Raw genomic sequence first — 22,063 nt, 5'->3', positions numbered from 1 at the left:
GCTCCCTTAACTCCGCCACCTTCCCGGATAGCTGGAAACACGCCGAACTCAGCGCCCTTCTGAAAAAACCCACAGCTGACCCCACCAAACTCAAAAACTACTGCCCCATCTCGCTCCTTCCATTCCCGGCCAAAGTTATCGAGAAAGCTATCAACAACCAGCTCGCCGCCTTCCTCGAAACCAACAAATCCCTAGACTCCTCACAGTCTGGCTTCCGAGCCAAACACAGCACGGAGACCGCACTCATCGCAGCAACAGACGACATTCGAACTCTACTGGACAATGGAGACACAGTCGCCCTCATCCTCCTCGACATCTCCGCAGCCTTCGACACAGTCTGTCATAGCACCCTGTTACAACGCCTCAGAAACATAGGAATCCAAAGAAAAGCACTGGAATGGATCACCTCGTTTCTTGCCGGAAGAACCCAGAGAGTCCGCCTCCCACCATTCAAGTCAGAGGCCACTGAAGTCATCTGCGGCGTGCCACAAGGATCTTCACTCAGCCCCACCCTCTTCAACGTATACATGAGCCCCCTCGCGGCCATCGCACGCCAACACAACCTCAACATCATCTCCTATGCTGACGACACTCAACTGATCCTCTCACTCACCAAAGACCCTAACACCGCCAAAACAAACTTACATAAAGGAATGAGAGAAGTAGCCGAGTGGATGAAGCACAGCCGTCTGAAACTCAATTCAGACAAGACGGAGGTCCTTATCCTAGGTACCTCCCCCTCCGCCTGGGACGACTCATGGTGGCCAGAGTCTCTTGGAAAAGCACCCATCCCGACGGACCACGCACGGAACCTGGGTGTCATCCTGGACTCCTCACTCTCGATGACCAGACAGGTCAACGCCGTTTCATCATCTTGCTTCAACATCCTTCGCATGCTCAAAAAAACATTTCACTGGATCCCCACCGAAACTAGAAAAACGGTCACCCACGCACTGGTTACAAACCGCTTGGACTACGGAAACACCCTATACGCCGGTACCACCGCAAAACTCCAGAAAAAACTCCAACGCATCCAGAACGCATCAGCCAGACTCATACTAGACATTCCGCGTAAAGACCACATTTCTGGTCACCTGAAAAACCTCCACTGGCTCCCCGTCAATAAGAGGATAACATTCCGCCTCCTAACCCACGCACACAAAGCACTTTACGAACTTGGACCCGAATGCCTCAACACACGACTTTCCTTCTATACCCCCTCCCGCCAGCTACGCTCCTCCCACCAAGCCCTTGCTGCTGTACCTCGCATCAACAAAACCACCATGGGAGGAAGATCCTTCTCCTACCTGGCAGCCAAAACCTGGAACTCACTTCCCATTCACCTTCGCCTCACTCAGAACCACCTAGCATTCAGAAAGCAACTTAAAACCTGGATATTCGACAAGTAATTCCCCACCCTTCTCCAAGCGCCTTGAGACCCTCTGGGTATGTAGCGCGCTATATAAATTAATTTAATTGAATTGAACGGTTAATTAATTTGTATGCTGCAAAGGACATTGTGTAACATGCATATGACAGATTTTTATTATACTTAGATAGGTAAGTGGGTTACTGCTTTTAATGCAGAAATCCTTTTGTTACTTGCCATTCATAAATTGCTCTCCTTGTAATATAGCACAGTGAGCTATGAACCGGCATCAATGACCTGCATGCAAACCGAAATGTATGGGTTTAGAACCTTATTGTGTTTTCTCAATCTGTTGTTATTATAAGTCTTCTAACAAGGGTTGGTAGTAGTAAAGTCTTATTAGTACAGGCAACCACAAGCACGGTGTTACATTTTAAATCCTGACGTTGTGTTTCTCCCAGCCATGCACCCTTAACATATAATCTCTACTTTTAAAGCTGATGTGTGACTCCTACACTTTAAAACCCTCATTGCCCTAAGTAGCATCCTGTATTATAATTTACACACTTGTATGATTTACTTTCAATGTAAAATGCGTGTGTGCTAAGTAATGCACTCTGACATCCAACACTGGGGTGCGTAGCGCTATGAAAGAATTAAATAAAAAAATTAGTAGGTGTTATTTAAATTGTTATTCATTTAAATACTTGTATAGAAAGCTACATCTGACATTCTTACTGGGTGTGAAGAGTAAATGACCAGTTCATATACAGGGATTAAGAAAAGTCAAAGAAAGTCAAAAGCTTGCCTCCAAATCAAAGTACTTGTGAAGTGATGAGCTGTGTGCCTTTGTTTCCACTCCATTGTGGGCATCTAGGTGTTAGAGCTTGACTCTGGCTGGGAGCTAACTGGAGCCTAAGAAAAGGAGATCTGATGGTTCTTTAAATTTGGCCTTTGTTTTGGGTCCAGTTGGAATGTAAAATAAGAAAGCTCCCCACCCCACCCATGCCTGCACATTGCTGCTGTGACCAGAAAACAGACAACATGCGGTGCTGCTGAATTGTGTACCGGTGTTGGCAAATTACACCAGGAGAAATTCAGCACATTTCACGGGAGCAAGACGGGTGCGCTTCAATAATAGCTGCTGCATCCATGATCTGGCTTCATTCATTACAGCACTGGCCCCCTGATGATATCAGGACTTACTGCACATGCTACTGTACCATTCCTTATGCATGGAAAGCGCTGCTGTACAACACGCCAGGAGAGGCTTTGTCGGAGTTGGTGGCACTCGTGGGTGAGGCTTATTTGCTTCGTCAACTATTTTTTTATTGTTCTGTTTCTCCCACTATCATTGGCTTCCTCATAAGAGGAATGAATGTGATTTAGTGAGGGAATGCCTGGATTTCCTTTAAGGAAATATAGCCACTTAGGGCCTGATTCACCAAAGTAATCTGAGACAAAATCCTAACTTTCCGACTTTCGGTATTCACAGAAGGCATTTAGGAGTGCTAAAGTTGGGATTTTCTCTCAGTCAATCTTAAGTTTTGGTCTTAAGTTAAATTTAAGGCAAACTTAAGTTGAACTGAGACAAAATCCTAGTCGTAAAGTTAGGATTTTGTCTCAGATTACTTTCGTGAATTGGGCCCATAGTTCTCATAAATAACAGTTTTTGAGAGTCTGTGTGTTTTTCATAGTAAAAATGTTCCAGTCATCTATTCAGACCCCCCAGGATATAGCGGCATGGATTAGCAAATTTAGCTGCACTAATATGGAAATTTAGCGGCACAAATATGGAAATTTAGCGGCATTTTTGCGGCACTTTATTTTCCTCATATCACTCGTTTTCAGCCTTAATTCGATGGAAACTGTTTTAGCAGAGTACTCCACTTTTAAATAGGCATGTTTAAAGTGTCTTCAGCTCATTGGAAGCACAGCTACAACCCTAACCTCATGAGAGGGGATCCTATTTCTCCCTGGGATATTCTAGCACCCATGTACGAACCCCTGCCGGGCACCACTGCCTCCTGGACCCATGAGGCATGATTCCGCTTCCTCAGGTACCCTAGGGGACAGGATCGTAGTGGGTGGAAATGCATTGCCATGGCTAATGTAAGCATGTTAAATATTGCTCTACGCAGACTGGCGTAATTAAACTAAAGGCTTCAAGTGTATTCAGCCGCCAACATAAACCAATCAGAAGATTTCCATTGGCTCTCTTAATCCTGTTTGGGCCGGTAGCTGCTCTTACCGGCTTCTTGGAAAATAAGAAATCTAAACTGTTTTTTTTTCCTATCGGAGGAGGCACCATGATGTCCGCTTCACGGCCAACATGCATATAACTTGAATATGCACTGGCGCTGCGCTTCATATTTTGTCACGGCGCCCGTTTTTTTATTTTAATTTTTCCTGCCTCCTGTTGTTTGACGGGTAAGGGAGGAATGGGCTCTGGGGAAACGTGTTTTATATTACAATCACAGGCAGCCCAGAGACTCCTGGGTAAAGCTGCCCCATCCTTCTCCATGAGACCAAGCTCTGGTATTCTTAGTTCTGCTTTCTGTAACAATAAACCCTCTGAGAGGCGTCAATGGCAGACGTACTCACTCCATCTAACAGGGGACCAGTGCTTTTCTAGTGCATACATTGCAGTTTTAGGTATGGCAAAATACAATTGTTTGCCCATGATCAGATGATTTGTGGTTTAGCACTGAAGGAGAAATACATTATTACTTTGATCCCAGGCACGCAACACCCATTGAGCCCCCCCCCCCCCCCCGTCGTGCCTGTCAGCCCGGGCTGACACAGCTTCGCGGGCTGGCGAGCATGTAATTGCAGCCGCACCCGATTACTTAACAGGTCTTTAAAAGACAATTTAGTTGTAAATGAGGCTTTTGTTGTGTGGTCGCCCCTTCTCACAGCCACTTTGTCCGTGGTTGGAAGAATTAGCCCCCCCCCCCGAAATATTTTCTGCCCCCTCCCCCCCGAAATTTGGCTCTAGTTGCCCGCCTGTTTAATCCTAAGGTTCCATTATGACGTCGCAGTCATTTTAAGACAAAAGGCGATGCAAATGCAGTTTTGACAGCATGTCATGAAACGGAAGATGCGCAGTGGCTTTTGGTGAGAGGAATGAAAAGCGGAGTGTTAGGTACAGGAATGTTGTGGGAGTACTGGGATACTAGGTGAGAATGTTGGTGTCGTGTCTTGCTTCACGAAGAAGAAAGAACCCTCTGTGTCTTGAGGGAATCTTGATGCGTGCGCAGTCAAATGAAGAAATGGCTATTGCTCGGTTTTCTCGGAGGCATGCCAGTCCATCTAAATCGCACGCAGCCACGCTCATAGAAGCCGGAGGAGTAAGCAGGAAGCTATTATGGCTGTGGTGACGTAGGTACGTTCAGCCAATAAGATGTCACCATCTTTTTTGCTGCATGCCGAAGACCTTTTTCGCGGCCAAAAAGGTCAATTTCGCGGTCATCGCGCCCTTCAGCTGATTTCGCGATTATTTTGCAAATCGCGAAATCGCGAAAAGCTGGAGGGTCTGTCTATTGCAGATATCCGTAACCTTTTCAGCTGAAATCCAAAGACTGTGTTGGGAATGCTGACAACTAGAAATTATCTAGATGTAGACATAGCACTTATATTGTTGTTAGTTATTTGACATTTATGTAACACACAGCCTGCTATTAGTATGGTCTTCTAGCACCTTTGGTAGAGCAGGAAGGACTTTCTAAACTGTTCAGATTAGAACAAAAAAAATTGCTGTCTATAGGCAGGATCCACCCAGTGTGCAGAATTTCATCCCATGTACTTTGTGCTCCTGAGCACCTCATGAATAAAAGATCAACTGCTTGCAAGGCAGTCAGGCACCATTCCAAATGGAGCAGTCCACCCCCATTGCTGGGGCATTGGCCCTCAGAACTGAAAGCACCCCAGGCACGAGTTGTCTACTTTTAGCTCTGTCAGTGTTTTGTGGGTTGAGTCTAGTGCTTAATTTTAGCTGGTGGTTTCTGGTGCTAGGTACCTGCAGTTAAGTGTCGGCACCAGTACTTATAGCAATCATCCACATGGTGGCACTGTCTGTCTAATGAACACAACAACAGGTGTTTAATACATAAAAAATGACTTAACACCTTAGCTGCGATGGAACGTCCAGCTCCAGTGCTGGACGTTCCATTGCGCAGGTGCAGTTGGAACGTTCAACGGCCGACGGCAGCACTACGGAGGTAGTGGTGCCGTCGGCCGTTGGTCGTGCGCAGCACTTATGAGGTTAATACCAGCGCTCAAGCCATTCTTATAGCTTTGGGCGGCCTGGAATAGTCCAAATTGTCACCCTTGTAGAAGTGTCATGGTTAGTAGCTGTTATTGCCAGCGCAGGCAGGGGCAATGGGTGGTGCAAATTTGCAGTGGCCTCCTGACAAGCCCTGGCTGAACCCCTAGGCATAATTAGGGCAAAAGCCCAGGTCTAGATACTCTGTAATTAAATGCCAACAGTGAAAGACAGACACTTTTTAGCCCATGTTAAGTTTTGTATTCTGAAGTGAATGTGCTTATTCGTGTCTTCAAGAAAGCCTTGGTCATAGTAGCAGCACATGTGTTTCATCATGAGGTGTGATCGTCGCTACTCAGGAAACTGGCCCATCATAGTCTTTTTCTCTTTTGTAGACATGGCATATATTACAAGTGATGCCAGAACATCGCTGTTTTGGGTTGTTTGTCAGTCCACCCCAAAGCATAATTGTCCAATGGAAGCTACTAGGTTGGGGATAGGCTAGTGATTACTTGTTCTTCCTGACTACTGCTGTTTGGGAGATGGGAAGTATGATGGGTCAGGCCTCAGTTTCATTTGCTCAGGTGAGGATGTTTCTAGGCAGGGCCTTTCCTAATGTGTGACTGATTACTGCTACAGGAACTCACACTTCATTGTGCCTATGTTGTGGGTGCTCTAGACTGAAAACGGCCCAGTGCGATCTACCCTGAGAAGCATTCCTTTTACACAAATTCACTTACAGCCTGATTCATGTAGGCAATAGCGCTCGCAAAAGGGCCAGATTCTGAGAATCTGGCCCTTTGCGAGTGTGATTTTTGCATTTGGTATTCACAATCCCAAATGCAAAAATCGCTATTTAAGAATTCGCATATTTGCGAGGAATGGCATTTAAGGAATCTCTAATAGAGATTCCTCAAATGCTATTCATGACACATCAAGAAATTGCGATTTTGCACTTTTGGGGCTGCTATTTACCGAGAGGTCAGACCTGTCGGTAAATAGCAAAAACTCAGAAAAATGCTTTTAAAAGCATTTTTCTAAGTTGCATGTTGCACACACACATGTCCTTTGGACATGTGTGTGCGCAACACCTGTTCAAAAGTGCATTTTAGGGGTGCTACAGGGCGTCCTTTGGACACCCCTGGCACCCTTAAAATCGCTATCTTATTTGCGAGTAGCAAATTGCTACTCGCAAATAAGGGATACTCCCCATTCATTCCTATGGGCCTCTTGGCCCATAGGAATGAATGGGGAGTTTTTGCGAGTAGCAAATTGCTACTCGCAAATAAAGAACATGTAGGAATCGCTATTTTATTAGCAATTCCTACATGAATGCCGTTTTGCGTGTCCTCAATAGCGAGTCGCTATGATTCGCTATTAGGGCCACGCAAAACGGCATGTACATGAATCAGGCTGTATGTCTCTGTTTTCTTTCATCCCACCCTGATCAGCAGAGGGAAAACAGAGGAGCGTATGGAGCAAAAAAAACGTAAAATGCAACATTCCTGTTCCAATTGTCGACTAAAATGTTCTTTCAAATGACTCTCTCCTTCCTTTCCATCCTCTACATGACTGCATTCACTGAGTACATCCTACTCCAAGACACATGTATATTTGCCTTAATCCCTATTATTCTACATCTGCAACTTGCCCATGCCTTATTTCAAAGATCACAACTTCGCCTTTAAATATCATACTCTTGCAACCTACAATACCTGATCTCCTGTAGCTCATATATAAATGCAGCCAACTAATGCATGAAATTCTCATACCCACTCTCTCCCACTAAAGATCACACCTAATTTCCTACTTATGTAATCTACCACATAGAAACTGGAGCAAAGGAATGGAACAGGTCCCCTAGAGCACCAGACGGATCCCAATAACAAACAGAAATTTACAAAGCGCTAACCCTTGGACAAGGAGCAGCCTGCTGCCCGGATTAAACAACAAAAATGCCCGGCCAGTGGTAGTAAGCGATATATAAATTCAATTACAATACAATATATAATCTACCCTAAAACAAATGCAATGACATTCAGCAGTCAGACAGTCAATGGTAGTTCATGCAGGCAGCCTAATGATTCCCTTACTGGTTGACACTTTTACACTCACATATGATAAAACTGCTAAGGGTTGTGTCCCTCACCCAGTAGTGTACTGGTCCACAGCAATAAACCCACCATTAACATCTGATCAGGCATGGAATAACTGAAGAGAGATCTACCACATGCGGCTGGCCAATGGAGGACTCTAATTTAGTTCTTCCCTGCAGGTTCCAACTCGCTACATATTACGGCCACTTCTTGGCATCTCACAATGACAATCAGATTTTAAATGAAATTTAAAAAAAGTCCATGCCAGCAGATCTTTCTACTATTTCTATCTTTTAACCTATGCCTGCTCAAGACCATAAATCTTAAACAAAATATCTTTGAATGGACAAGCCAGTGCAGTAACCAGCTAAGTGGGTTATGAACATATGAATATAAGAAATAAACAAGCATTAGAAATGCAATCGGGCTCGGATTTTTTGAGTTTGAGCTAATGGCATTGTAAATGCCAATGTATTGTTGCTATGTGTTATGGAGTGTGTTCATGTGGTGTGTACTGCCAGTGATCTCCTTGTGAGTGTGAGAATATTGCACCGTTACTGCCTGTGATGTCCTTCTTGTGAGTGTGAGGAGCTTGCACCTCTGCTGCCTGTGGTCTCCTTGTGAGTGCAAGAAGATTGCACTGCTGCTGCCTGTGATGTCGTTCTTGTGAGTGTGAGAAGCTTGCACCACTGCTGCTTGTGATGTCCTTGTGAGTGGGAGAAGCTTGCACCTCAGCTGCCTGTGGTCTCCTTGTGAGTGTAAGAAGCTTGCACAGCTGCTGCCTGTGATGTCCTTCGTGCGAGTGTGAGAAGCTTGCACCGCTGCTGCCTGTGAGTATGAGAAGATTGCATTGAGCATCTCTGTGCTGTGCCTGTTCTTTGTAAGGGACTCTTGCTCTGTTGCTGCTGCTGCCTTGGCACAGTACCTGCTGTGAGTGTGTAAGGGAAGCTTGCACCACTGCTGCTTGTGATGTCGTTCTTGCGAGTGTGAGAAGCTTGCACCTCTGCTGCCTGTGGTCTCCTTGTGAGTGTAAGAAGCTTGCACTGCTGCTGCCTGTGATGTCGTTCTTGTGAGTGTGAGAAGCTTGCACCGCTGCTGCTTGTGATGTCCTTCTTGTGAGTGGGAGAAGCTTGCACCTCAGCTGCCTGTGGTCTCCTTGTGAGTGTAAGAAGCTTGCACAGCTGCTGCCTGTGATGTCCTTCTTGTGAGTGTGAGAAACTTGCACCGCTGCTGCCTGTGAGTATGAGAAGATTGCATTGTGCATCTCTGTGCTGTTCCTGTTCTTTGTAAGGGACTCTTGCTCTGTTGCTGCTGCTGCCTTGGCACAGTACCTGCTGTCAGTGTGTAAGGGAAGCTTGCACCACTGCTGCTTGTGATGTATTTCTTGCGAGTGTGAGAAGCTTGTACCTCTGCTGCTTGTGGTCTCCTTGTGAGTGTAAGAAGCTTGCACTGCTGCTGCCTGTGATGTCGTTCTTGTGAGTGTGAGAAGCTTGCACCGCTGCTGCTTGTGATGTCCTTCTTGTGAGTGGGACAAGCTTGCACCTCAGCTGCCTGTGGTCTCCTTGTGAGTGTAAGATGCTTGCACAGCTGCTGCCTGTGATGTACTACTCACTACTCTACTCTACTCACTACTCTGCACTCACTACTCACTACTCTGCACTCACTACTCACTACTCTACTCACTACTCTAGTCACTACTCTGCACTCACTACTCTACTGACTACTCTACTCACTACTCACTACTCTACTCACTACTCTACTGACTACTCTACTCACTAGTCTACTCAGTACTCACTACTAGAGCAAGGCATAGCCTCTGACCCTTATAATGCTAATGCAAACAACAGGCCAAAACACAAAATGACAGTTACTAAAAGACATTTTTAAACTAACACCATAAATAAAAACAGAGGCACGCCTAGTCCCCACCAGCATGTCAAGAGAGCACAATCAAACCAATGTAACACAGCTTAGCAATCAGTCCTCAGCGCTTTGGAATACATTTATAGACCCAGGAAAACAGCCTGGACCTGAATGAGATCACATACTCGGGAAAGATGGAGGGGTTCACCCATCACTGAGCTGGGCAGGTGGCCTCTGGCCTGAGTGAATGAAAGCCTGCCTTCGTTTCATAGGTCTGAAAACACAGCTGCTGCTTGGAAACTACTGTGTCCTTGGTACCCCAGGTGCACAAGCCATTCGACGTGATTCTCCTGGGCTTTCTGTCACTCACAGAACATTGACTGTCTTTGCAATGGTGTCTCAAACCCTCTACAAGAAGTTTGTTTCCAACTTTTTCCACCTTTTAAAGTGATGAAGTTTGCATGCTATACACGTTCGTAAATGATCCTCAGTGAGGATTGATATAAGTGTATCGTGTACACAAGGTCAAAGCTTCTAAGATTCCTAAATATTAAGAGCCATAGGAAGTGGAATGGATTTCTGCGCATGCGCGAGAGCCTCGGGGCTAATCTGCTATAATTTAGCCGCATGTCTCACAATTCGCAGGCAGTATGCTCCTCCGTTACAAACGTGTGTCTAAATATTAGCTGCTTAAAATACTGAAAAGTGGATTCCCAGTAATATTTCATGTATACCTGTCCACGATTCTGACAGGCATAAATGACACCGTGATAAACGCACAGCTGTGTGCCACTTCTTTCGTCCCCACCTGCAAGGGATGTCGTGTGCCAGATTAATTGGTGCAGAGAGCTCTTGTGTGCCGAACACATGCTAAGAGCGATAACATAACAACGGTTATCACCCTGCCTGCTGACGCAGCTTCCCAAACATGCTTTGTTCAGGTGACATTCGTGTTTTACATTATGCAGCCGGTTTTCAGCTCAAGTCACTGCTCACCAGCGTTCTATAGTCAATGGCGATGAACGTGGCTAGAAACCAGGTGACAGGAGCACTGAGTTCACAAGTGTAAGGCTAATAACCTGCAGGGCCTGTGCGCACAATCAAGAGCACGTGTAGGTGTATCAATATTAAACAAACCACCAAATTATATTGTTTTCTAGATGTGCATCCATGTTGGAATTAAGAAGGGTTCCGTTTTACTATGTCATGGGGTTTACCTACGAGTGAACTTCAGGTATCACTGCATTTTTCTTCACCTTCTAGGGTGTGGCAAATCGGTTTGCACTGCTGGTGAATGACACACTAAAATTCAGGTCCTTTGACCCTTGTCACTCGCCGCTGCGGCTCGCTCAGCAGATGCCTCCCGCCTCTGGGGCCTCCCCAGCCGGTCGCTGGCATCGGCCCTCATCTATAAAGCCGCGTTTCGTTAAATGTTTACACGTTTCAGGGGCAGAGATGAGCGTGTTTAGATTTCCAAGTGGCGCTTTGACAGGGGCGCGGGCAGAGAAGAAGCCGCCAGGAGCGCCTCAGCTGAGACTCACATGCCGAGGAGTCACGGTATTTATCACTCTTGTCGCTTCCAGTCCTAAAACCCGACGGAGGCTGCAATGCTCGCTCCCGGATCCGCAGCCGAGCCCAAGGCTGATAAGACTGGGTGCGTCGTACTGCCTATAATCACGAAAGCTACGTTTAACATAATACGCCTGGGTTTGCACCCATGAATCTACTGCCCCCTAGTGGTCCGTATCTGAGACCCTGGGAAAAGGTAAGAACAAGGAACAGCGCGTGCCCAAGCTCTAACCACACTGGTCCCCACATCACACTGATGCCGGGGCCCTCGTTCACCTCAGATTTCTAAAATGCAGTTCCGAGCAGTGAAAAACAACTGCGTCGAGTGTGCTGACACCTGAGCACGGCCTTTTGGTGCTGTAAAAGTAGATAGTTACTGAGTTTTAAAGTAGTCAAGAATATACGGATTACATTCTATACCCACCCGTCTGTGGTTCCCTACACTTCTGAAACACGGGCTGGATTTACTCACATACATGCAACACAGTGCTGTCGCATAGCGGGGGGTGAGCCAGAGAGCTGCAGAGCAGCTCCCCGGGCCGGCAGGAAGGAGCCGCACACGGCGTCTATGCCTGTGTGCACGTGAGGAGGACGCGCGCCAGACAAACACACTGCTAGATGGTGAACGCGCGCACACCATCTGGAATGCATTACACGGCCACCCTGACAGCTCCTAATTATAATTAATGTACTTCTTTGCGCGAGCACGAACGAAATATGCCCAAAATGGCGGAACAAAACTACATTTACCCTATCACTTGAAGCCTATTAAAACGACAACACAACGAAGACGAATCACTGGCCAGATGACAGAACACGCTAAGGAATGTGTGGAATTTGTCTCGGCCAAAGCCCTAGGAGATACTTCTTTTTTTTCTTCTTTAACATTAGTTCTCAAACTCCTCCCACTTTCAGTGGGGAGGAGTCCGAGCCCTAAAAAGCAGTAATTCCCAACCAGGAAGTAAAGTAGCAAAAGCTACAGGAGAAAAAACTTCCACACTCATGACTATCCTAGTCATTTTGTATAGTCCAAACTACAGCCAATCAGGCGACAGCACCCACCAGAATGTTCTCCCCAGAGGCTCAGGCTCTCAGATTTTCTCGCAAGGAGTGATGGTAAACCAATGTAGCCCAAGAGCCTCTGAGGGGAGGTGGGCGGGTTGTATGTGAATCTATGAAAGACACCAATACTGGAGAACCACAGATTACAGGTAAGTAACTATTGTTCTTCTCCAGTATTAGGGGTGTCTTTCATAGATTCACATGCCTGAATCAGAGTAGAAAGCAGTACATATCTGTGCTTGGCAGACGCTAATGGTAGCATAAGCTTGTCAATATTAGAAGCACATAACAATGCAATATGTAAAAGAACATCAGTAAAAGCATAGTAGAATGCAATCACTTGATCATGTGCATAACAGAAGCATAACAAGCGTCTGACAGCAGGAATAGGAGGTGGGATACAGAGGCTCACCTTAGATGATAAGATTTCGTAGAACTGCTCGACCCACTGAAGTATCAGTCTCGCTGGCTGCATCCAAACAATAGTGTTTGGTGAAAGTATGGCGACTGGCCCAGGTTGCCGCTCTGCAGATGTGCTGAAGAGGAACTCCAGCAAATAATGCCGTAGAGGAAGACACTGCTCTTGTAGAATGCACTCTAGGAGCTGCTTGCAGAGGTCTTCCTGCTTGAGCATGACAAAATGCAATTGCTGCAGATATCCATCTTGCAATTGTTTGTTTAGAAACTGCCTGTCCCTTACGAATTGTTCCATAAGTGACAAATAGTTGATCAGACCTGCGCAATGTAGATGTTCTTTGCAAATAAAATTTTAGACATCTTTTAATGTCCAGAGTATGCAATGCCTTTTCCGCAGGTGTCTGAGGGTTAGGAAAAAATGTCTTTAAAAGCACCGGTTCATTCAGATGGAAATCCGAAGGTACTTTTGAAATGAATTTCGGATTGGTGCGGAGCACCACAGAGTCATTTGTGAACTGTAAGAAAGGATGAAGAACAGTAAAAACCTGCATATCGCTGATCTCCTAGAGGAGTTAGAGCCAGTAGAAGTGACACCTTCCACGTAAGAAATTTCAGATCTGCTCTGTGGATAGGTTCCAATGGGTGTCGCATGAGTTGTGCCAACACTACATTGAGATGCCACGATGGAGGTGGACAACGTACCGGAGGGAACATTCTAAAAAGGCCTTTAAAGAATTGCTGTATAATTCTCGCAGAGTAAAGAGAATTAGTCCCATCTTGTCGATACCGTGAAATCGCTGCCAGGAAAACTTTTAGGGTAGCATGAGCTAATCCTGAACAAGCCAGATGTAGGAAAAAAGGCAGGATCTCCTCTGGTTTAGCTGAAAAGGGGTGAATTCCAGCTGAACGACACCAGACACAAAAACGTTTCCATTTAAGACTGTACGTCTTTATGGTAGCAGGTGCCCTTGCCTTGGCCAGAACTTCCTTGCAATCCGTGGGGATGTTTAGATGGGCAAACTCATGGTATTCAGGCGCCAGGCCGCAAATTTCAGCGATGTTGGATCCGGATGGTAAATCTGGCCGTTCTGAGTGGAGAGTAAATCCGGAATTGGACTCAGCTAAATCGGTTTACACTCCGATAGGAGAAGGACCTCTGTGAACCAGTACTGGTGAGGCCATCTGGGAGCAATTAGAATCAGCCGACATGGCTCCTTCTTCATCTTCCGCAGGACTCTGGGAATTAGCGGAATTGGTGGAAAAGCATACGCATATGTCAGAGACCAGTCGATCGAAAACGCATTCTCCTGAGAGTCCTTGTGGGGATGCCAGCTTGTGAAGAATCGGCATTTGCTGTTGGTCTTGGTTGCAAAGAGGTCTAGGTCTGGATGACCCCATAGATGAAAAATCCGATCCACGGTCTGCTGATGAAGTTCCCACTCGTGAGTGGACACGGTTGTCCTGCTGAGTGCGTCTGCCAAGACGTTCTCCGTTCCAGGAACATGCACCGCTTGAAGATTGATGTTGTGTTGTATTGACCATGTCCATAGCCTTTGGGCTTCCTGAGAAAGGAGAAGTGATCTTGTTCCTCCCAGCTTGTTTATGTAATGCATGCTCGTTGTGTTGTCTGTGCGTACCAACACGTTGGCATCCTGGATGATTGCACAAAATGCTTTGAGTGCAAGGACAATGGCTCTCAGTTCTAGCCGGTTGATGTGCCAACATCTTTGTTGAGGGTTCCACTTGCCGCTGATAGTTAGGCCCTGAAGATGAGCTCCCCAGCCCTCGAGGGATGCATCCGTGGTGATCGTAAAGCTTGGCGCATTCTGGAGGAAAGCGCAACCGTGCCGCAGATGTTTTCTTTGCATCCACCAGAGGAGGGAACTCCGCATGTGAGGTGTGATCTGGATGAGATCCTCGAAAGAGCCGGAGACCTGTAGCCATTGTAAGCTCAGTTCTTCCTGCAGAGGCCTCATCCTGAATCGGCAATTTGGTATCAATGGAATGCAAGACGATACCATCCCCAGAAAGGACTTGTACTGTCGAACTGAAACTGACTTTTTTGAAAGTAGACCTCCAGCCATATTTTGTATCTTGATTTGTCTCTCGTCCAAGACGAAGGCTTGGAGCAACTGGGTGTCCAAGGTTCCTCCCAGGAAAGCCCGTCTTTGTGATGGTATCAACTGGGATTTGCTGAAGTGGATGGAGAGACCCAGGGACTGAAAAAGGTTCAGACACCGTTGTAGATGATTGTCTGCTTCCTCGTAAGAACTGGCCTTGATAAGTCAGTTGTCCAAATATGGAAATATTTGAATCCCCTCCAGCCGGAGGTAAGCAGCCACTGGGGCTAAGACCCTTGTAAACACCCTTGGCGCCGAGCGTAGACCGAAGGGAAGTACTTTGAACTGGTAATCCCTGCCAGTCACTCTGAATCGCAGGAATTTTCTGTGGCGAGGTAAGAAGGGGATATGGAAATATGCATCTTGGAGATCCAAGGTGGTCATGTAGTCTCCCGCTGCTAGAAGATGCAGTATTTCCTGAAGTGACAACATCCTGAATGTTAACTTTTTCAAATATTTGTTTAGGGCACGGAGATCCAGAATCGGATTCCATTCTCCGGAATTCTTCTTTATTAGGAAAAATCTGGAGTAAAATCCCATTCCCCTCATATTTTGAGGTACTCTCTCGATTGCTCCTTTCTTTAGCATCAAATTGATCTGGGCAAATAGCTCCTCCAGGTGAGCTGGAGGTGGGCCTTTTGAGGGGACATTCGGAGGAAAATGGTCGAATTCTAAGGCATGGCCCTTGGCTACAATATCCAGGACCCACCTGTCTGATGTTATCGATAGCCAATTTGAGTAAAACTTTGATATCTGTCCTCCAACTTTTTCTCGAGAATGGGGTAGTAGTGGTGGCAGGTGACGGGTCTCATCGGCGCTTATCCTTTCCGCGGTAGGTAGTTTTTCCCCTGTTCTGGGAATAATTAGTTCTCCTCTGGCCGTAGGTTTGATAGCGCTGGGTCTGGTAGCGCTGATTCCCTTGTCTGTAGGAAGACTGTTGAGTGTATCCACCTCTGTTTGAGAACGATCCACGTCCTCTCGCTCCTCGAAAGGGCGGCTTGCGAAATTGAAGTGTACCCAAGGATTTTGCTGTTTCTGTATCTTTCTTTATTGTTTGTTGAGCTTCTTCAACTTGCGGGCCAAACAGAAATTCACCATCATAAGGCATATCTAATACCTTAGATTGTACCTCCTGACGGAAAGAAGTAGATCGTAGCCACCCATGCCTACGCAAGACAGCAGCACCAGCTAGCTGCCGGAAACCAGTTGAGGCGACGTCAACCGCCAAATCAATAATCTCCTCTGAGATTCTTTGTCCTTCCTGCAAGATCTTCATCGCTTCCGATTTAGATGACTCAGGAAGGAGGTCTATGTACGGAGCTATGTCCGACCACATCTGCTGGTCATACCTGCCCAGGGTGGCCAAAGAATTAGCAGCCGGGACTGTGGTAGCTGCCATAGTTGAAACGCGTTTTCCAATGGCATCCAGGCGCCTGCCATCTCTGTCCGGTGGGGCTGCAACTTGAGATGAAGGGTTTCTAGCTCTCTTTTGCGCCGCCTGGATGATAACTGAGTTCAGTTTCGGCTGTCCTATAAGGCACGCAGGCGACTTTCCAGGTGCCTTGTACTTCTTCTCAATGCGTGGCAAGACCGGAGGAATGGATGCTGGAGTAGACATTACTTTTATACCCTCCTTCCAGATAAAGTCAATGATCGGTATGGATTTGACTTGTTTTCTAGGCTGGTCTTTAAAGTCGTAAAGAAAACATTCTTGCTCTGTTTGCTCCATATCAATATGGAAACGCTTAGTAGCCCGTTCCATCAAGAGGTGGAAACCACCCACATCTACTGGTGGTGAGTCCGAGGTAGCCTGAGGTGATGGAGAGGGAGTTTGCACCTGATATTCATCCCACTCCGACATATCATCCACTTCGCCTTCCTCTCTCTGGTCTTCTTCATCTGAAAGCTGTTGATCCTCAGGCTGAGTGGACGGCCGAGGTGGAGGAGACTTTAGTGGTTGAAAGTCTGGTATAGGTGCTTCCGTAGCAGGTGTAGGAGGCACCGAGCTTGTAGATTCTGATGGTGGGAACCTTTTGTAGTAGTCATCCAACATGTATTGAAGGTTGGTGAGCAATGCGATCGGCACCTGCGTGGCAGGGACATCTGTTACAGGGGACAGCATATGTTCAGGTGACTGCTGATCATCCTGTTCGTCCTCTTGATACTTGATATTTAACTCGGATGGACTAGTAGCTGTGCCAAAGGTTTCCCCAATGTCTGAGTCTTCTTCACTGTGTTCAGAATCCAGAAATTTATCAGGCACCTGCAGGGGTATCCTTTGTGGAGAAATATGCAGGGGTGAGAGCTCCACGGTCGACCCACGTCTCTGAAGCAAAGATTGTTTGGGCGTCAGGAAAACCGTAGAAGGTGACCAGACCTGTAAAGCAGTACAAGAGGATAGTTGTGGCGTCGACGTTGGTTCCACTGAAGGATTCATTGCAGTAGATTTAGCTTTAGACGAGGTCGTCGTCGACGTGGACAATGAAGGGTCCGTCGAAGGTGTTGGTGTCGTCGACGATATAGACTTCGTACACAGGCCAGACTTCGTCGACGGAACAGACTTCGTCGACGGAACAGACTTCGTCGACGGAACAGACTTCGTCGACGGAACAGACTTCGTCGACGGGACGGTCTTCGTCGACGGGACGGTCTTCGTCGACGGGATGGACTTCGTAGACGGAATTATTTTCGTCGACGATGGAATCGTCGTCGACGGAGTGGAACTCGTCGACGAGCCTGCCGATGGTAGCTTCTTCGTCGACGGAAGAGAAGGCGTCGACGAAGATGTCGTCGACACTCTCGTCGACCGGATTTTCTTCAGAGGAGTCGACGACGATGCGCCAACGACGGCAGATGAAAGCTGCGCCGTCGACGAGAGAGGTCTGACAGAAACATAGACCATAGTAGGCGAAGAAGCCGCCGTCGACATGATCATATGAGGCTTAGGAGAAGAAAATGTTACCGTCGACGTAGATGTAGCGTCGATGGAGATCCTCGTCGACGAAGGAGTTGAAGATGGTGCCGTCGACGACAGTGGTGGAATCTGAGGCAAATTCTTCTCAGAAGTCAGAGGCAATTTCTTTGAAGTTTTTCTAGGGGGTGTAGATGGTCCCTCCTTCTCCTTGACTGGGGGAGTAGCCTTGAGAGTAGAAGGCTTGTCAGACCCCTTAGATGGCAGACGTTTCCTAGCCACCTTAGCCTCAGGAGATATTAACACCTCAGTCGCAGGCCTCTTCTTAGAGGTTGAAATAGAACCAGAGGCAATACTGCCTACCTCAGACACAGGATTATCGGAATCCTTGAGCTTTTGTAGCCACAAAAGCAGGCGACCTTCTCTGTCCCCGAGGGTCTTTTGAGGGAAGGTTCTACAAATTTTACAGTCCTTGACCTGGTGATCAGGATAATGACAATATATGCACTTTTTGTGGGGATCCTCTTTAAAAAGCGGGAGCTTACCACAAGAGTCACATGCTCTAAATAAAGATTTCTTAGAAGATATTCTTGAAAAGTAGAATCCAACTGAAATAAGAGAAGAAACTGAGCAGAGCTCAGGGAGACTCCCTTCAAACGACGTGCGGTAGAAAATCTGGGAGCCTGAGCCTCTGCCTCCGGGGAGAACATTCTGGTGGGTGCTTTCGCCTGATTGGCTGTAGTTTGGACTATTCAAAATGACTAGGATAGTCATGAGTGTGGAAGTTTTTTCTCCTGTAGCTTTTGCTACTTTACTTCCTGGTTGGGAATTACTGTTTTTTTCCTATGTTATTATGGCATTTTATTGCTTTTTTATGTACCGTGGGACGACGGGGAATGATTCAGGCATGTGAATCTATGAAAGACACCCCTAATATTGGAGAACTAAAACTGTGCACCTTTTTTTAAAGTAACACTTGTGCTACCTTTACAAAGGTCACATTCTAGTTGATCTGTTAACAACACTTTCTCTTCTCAAGGGGAAGTCTTACCTGAAAACAGGAGAGGCACATGGTGATGGAGACATCTGGGAGCAGCGAGCGGTAGTACTGCCACTGCAAGGGCTTTGGCCAGCGTTTAATCATCACATCCCTCCTGCTCATTGTCCGGAGAACACTGCGATTCACCACCACGGGCACAAACTCCGAGCCCCCTTGCTACATAAAGCACAGTTGAAATTAAGCAAAGTCAGATTAATACATTCTTTCATGGCTTAAGGATATAGTACATTGCTTAATTGCTGAAAAAAATGCTACAATTGACGCAGCCTTGTCTAACTTCATGGTATGATTGCACCTTGTTTTATTGTAAAGCTCTCTTTATTGTTTAATTAATCTATAAACTAACGAAGACTCATCAGTTCTAAGAGGCTATATGCATATTTCACTTTACTTTCCTCTACTGAATTTTGCAAACCACGTTTTTTTTACAATAATTAAGTTGCAGTTTCTTCATCAGTTCTTTCTCCACTGCCTCAAGATGTACAAGTTACTTACCTTCGATAACGCTTTTTCTCACTGACACTCAGTCTAACCCCAGATACCAAGCTTTGTGAATATCCCCAGGTGCCAGGTTGGATCCGTAAAACTCAAAAAGCAGTGCTCCTGCATGCCAGTAGCTGGAGTTATGAAATTCCATGACTGCTCTGTTTTACTTCGGAAGTGACGCACTGAGCTGCATATAAGCACAAACCTACCATTTGAACCGTCAGATTCTTCGCATAATTCTGTCCACACCCTAAGATGCAGAGCCTATAATGAATTGAGAGACCCAGAGTGCAGGACTTTTTTAGATGGAAAGAGGCCATTTTGCAAACGCAAAGGTGGGAACACAGTGAGTAATCCACCCAAAAGAACGGTATCGAAGGTAACTAACTTGTTCTTCTGATTTAAACTCCTAATCACAGATTTCTCCCCTTGTGTACAGATACCAAAGCAGTACCTCCAAGGTGGTAAGTTTGTGGAATGCCTTAGATCAAAAACTTCTGCAGGAACCAACAGGGAAAATGACCTTTCCTTAGGTTCTTGCTGCGAAGGCGGTAGTGTTCCATGACCATGTGCATCAATTGCCAGTAAGCAACATGAAGACATGTAATAAATTAAAGGCTCAATGCACTTTTGGGATCCAAGCAATGGAGTCTCTATTTCTCTTTCAAGGGATCAGGCGGCGCAAAGAAGGTTGGAAGAAGCCGGTCTGGCATGAAAAGGTTCACCACCTTTGGTAGGAACACTTCTTCAGTACATCACACCAGCTTGTCTGGAAAAAAGTGGTATAAGGAGGCTGGACCAAAAGGGCCTGAAGTGGTGTGCCAATTGTATCATAACTAGAAAGACAGTTTCAAGGTGAGGAATGTGAGGGCCAAGTTTACGTCCCACCATGGCATCGCAAAGGGCTTTGGTGGAAACATATGTTGTAACCCTTTTAAAAAAAACGAATCACAAGAGTGATTTGAACAAGGATGGCTTGTCAGGTAAACGTAAAAAGGTTGAAAAGGCTGACAAGCATCCTTTAACAGTGCCCAGAGTAAGATCTTGCTGTGCCAAAGATAAAACAAACAATACAACTGACAGCTTAACATGCAATGGTTTGTCTGGAGAGTACCATACCACGCCACAAACTTATACCCGAAACCCCCAAAAACTAATTTCGTAGAAGGGCACCTGGCTGCTAGGATAACAACAACTCTGGGAGGGAAACCAAAGGAAATGAACTGCTGCAGCTCAATCTCCATGCCTGGAGGAGCAGTTTGGGAAAACTCATGTGCAAGACCCTGCCTTGCTGCTGTCACCAAATATCCTCCAAAAGTGACAGCCTGATTAGGAGTTAGGTGATCAAGCCCCGTAGCTCTGGTATCACACTTTTCTGGCCTCATCCTGATGTTCTCGAGTGCTCGGGGCAGGAGAGGCAGAGGTTGAAAGGTGCACAGGAGTCCCAAGTTCGATTCGATGTGGAATGCATCTTTAAGGGTGAACCTTTTTGCAACTTTAACATGCCAAAATATAGACCGTACACCTTCTCGAAGTAGAGAAAAGTTCACAACAGGGTTCTCCCCATTGTTCGAAGACGCCCTTCACCATCTACGAGTGTAACTGTCATGCGTGATCTGCTAGGCATTGTTGGCTAATTTCATCCGTCATGGGGTTTACAGATACCGCCAGGTGATGTACAATCAGCTAAATGCCCTGATGATCCAGCCACTTCCAGAGGTGTGGTGCTTCCTGGCACAGGACCTTGACCCCACCCTGACCTGCTTGTTGCAGTACACCATGGCCGTGGTGTTGTCTGTGAGAACCTGCATCAGTCTCCCTTTGATGGATGGCTAGAAGGTAAATTGTAAATTGCCAGCAAGTTGCTGTTCAGGCGGGTCTCTGCCAAAGACCAGAGTCCTTTGATCTCCTCCTCTCCCAAATTACATCCCCAACCTAGCAGTAACACGCTCAACACCTCAGCCAACCATGGGAGGGGCAGGAGGTCAGGTCTACCAATGGTCTAAATGCAGTCCAGCAGCCACCACTGCAGATCTTTTTCAATCTTCTCCAACACTTGGATGGAATCCAAACAGGTTTTCCTAGTGCTGGGCCCACTGAGGTTGCAGATCCCACTGGAAACCTTACATGTGTCATCTGGCATGGTTGGCGAGCAAGGGGAATGAGTCTAGTAGGCCAAGAAGACTCCGAGCCATCGTCCAAGGGGCTGAAACATCAGGATTGTAGCCTGATTCTTCTGGAATTGTTAGAGGAAAGGCTTGAAAACGTACAATATCCAGGATGGCTCAGACAAAGGTAAAACTTCAAAGGAGTCAGTTGTGACTTCGGCAGGTTGATTGAGAACTCCAAAGAAGGGAAAAGGTTCGCTGGCGCCTGGATGTGCATAGTGAGACTGTGGCCCGCCTTCAACAGCCACTCATTAAGGCAGGGGAAGAATGGAACCTCCAAAATCCACAGATGGGCAGCGACCACTGACATTACCTTGGTGAACAACCGCAGGGCACTGGTGAGTCTGAAAGGGAGCACAGCAAACTGAAAATGGTTGTGGCTCACCTTGATCCGCTGGTTGGTCTGCAGAATGGGGTGTGAAAATAAGCATCCTGCAGGTCCAACGCTACAATCCAGTCTCCGGATCCAGGGCAGGCAGAACCTGGACCAGGGAGGCATCTCCAATGTTTCTTTGCCTAGGAAGTCCCAAGAAGGTGAAGATCTAGCCTGGATGCATTTGTCTTTCTTCAGCACAAGGAAGTAGCAGGAATAACACACAGTCCCGCTTCCTAGGCCAGGTACCAAATAGCTTATTTGACCAAAAGAGCCTGCACTGTTTGTCATAAGACAAACTGATG

General features: G+C 46.6%; 1 protein-coding gene across 1 annotated transcript in view; it reads right to left on the bottom strand.

The window, feature by feature from the left end:
• IFT122 (intraflagellar transport 122) overlaps positions 1-22,063 on the bottom strand; it is a 402,329-nt gene that overhangs the window by 32,438 nt on the left and 347,828 nt on the right. The window contains exon 28 of the mRNA XM_078661691.1: positions 18,723-18,887. Within this exon, the coding sequence (XP_078517817.1) occupies positions 18,723-18,887 (165 nt within the window). The remainder of the gene's footprint in view (positions 1-18,722; positions 18,888-22,063) is intronic.

Source organism: Lissotriton helveticus, chromosome 9 (assembly GCF_964261635.1).
Source record: "Lissotriton helveticus chromosome 9, aLisHel1.1, whole genome shotgun sequence".
NCBI lineage: Eukaryota > Metazoa > Chordata > Amphibia > Caudata > Salamandridae > Lissotriton > Lissotriton helveticus.
Note: the sequence above shows the minus strand (reverse complement) of the source record. Positions and strands in the feature narration are given on the sequence as shown.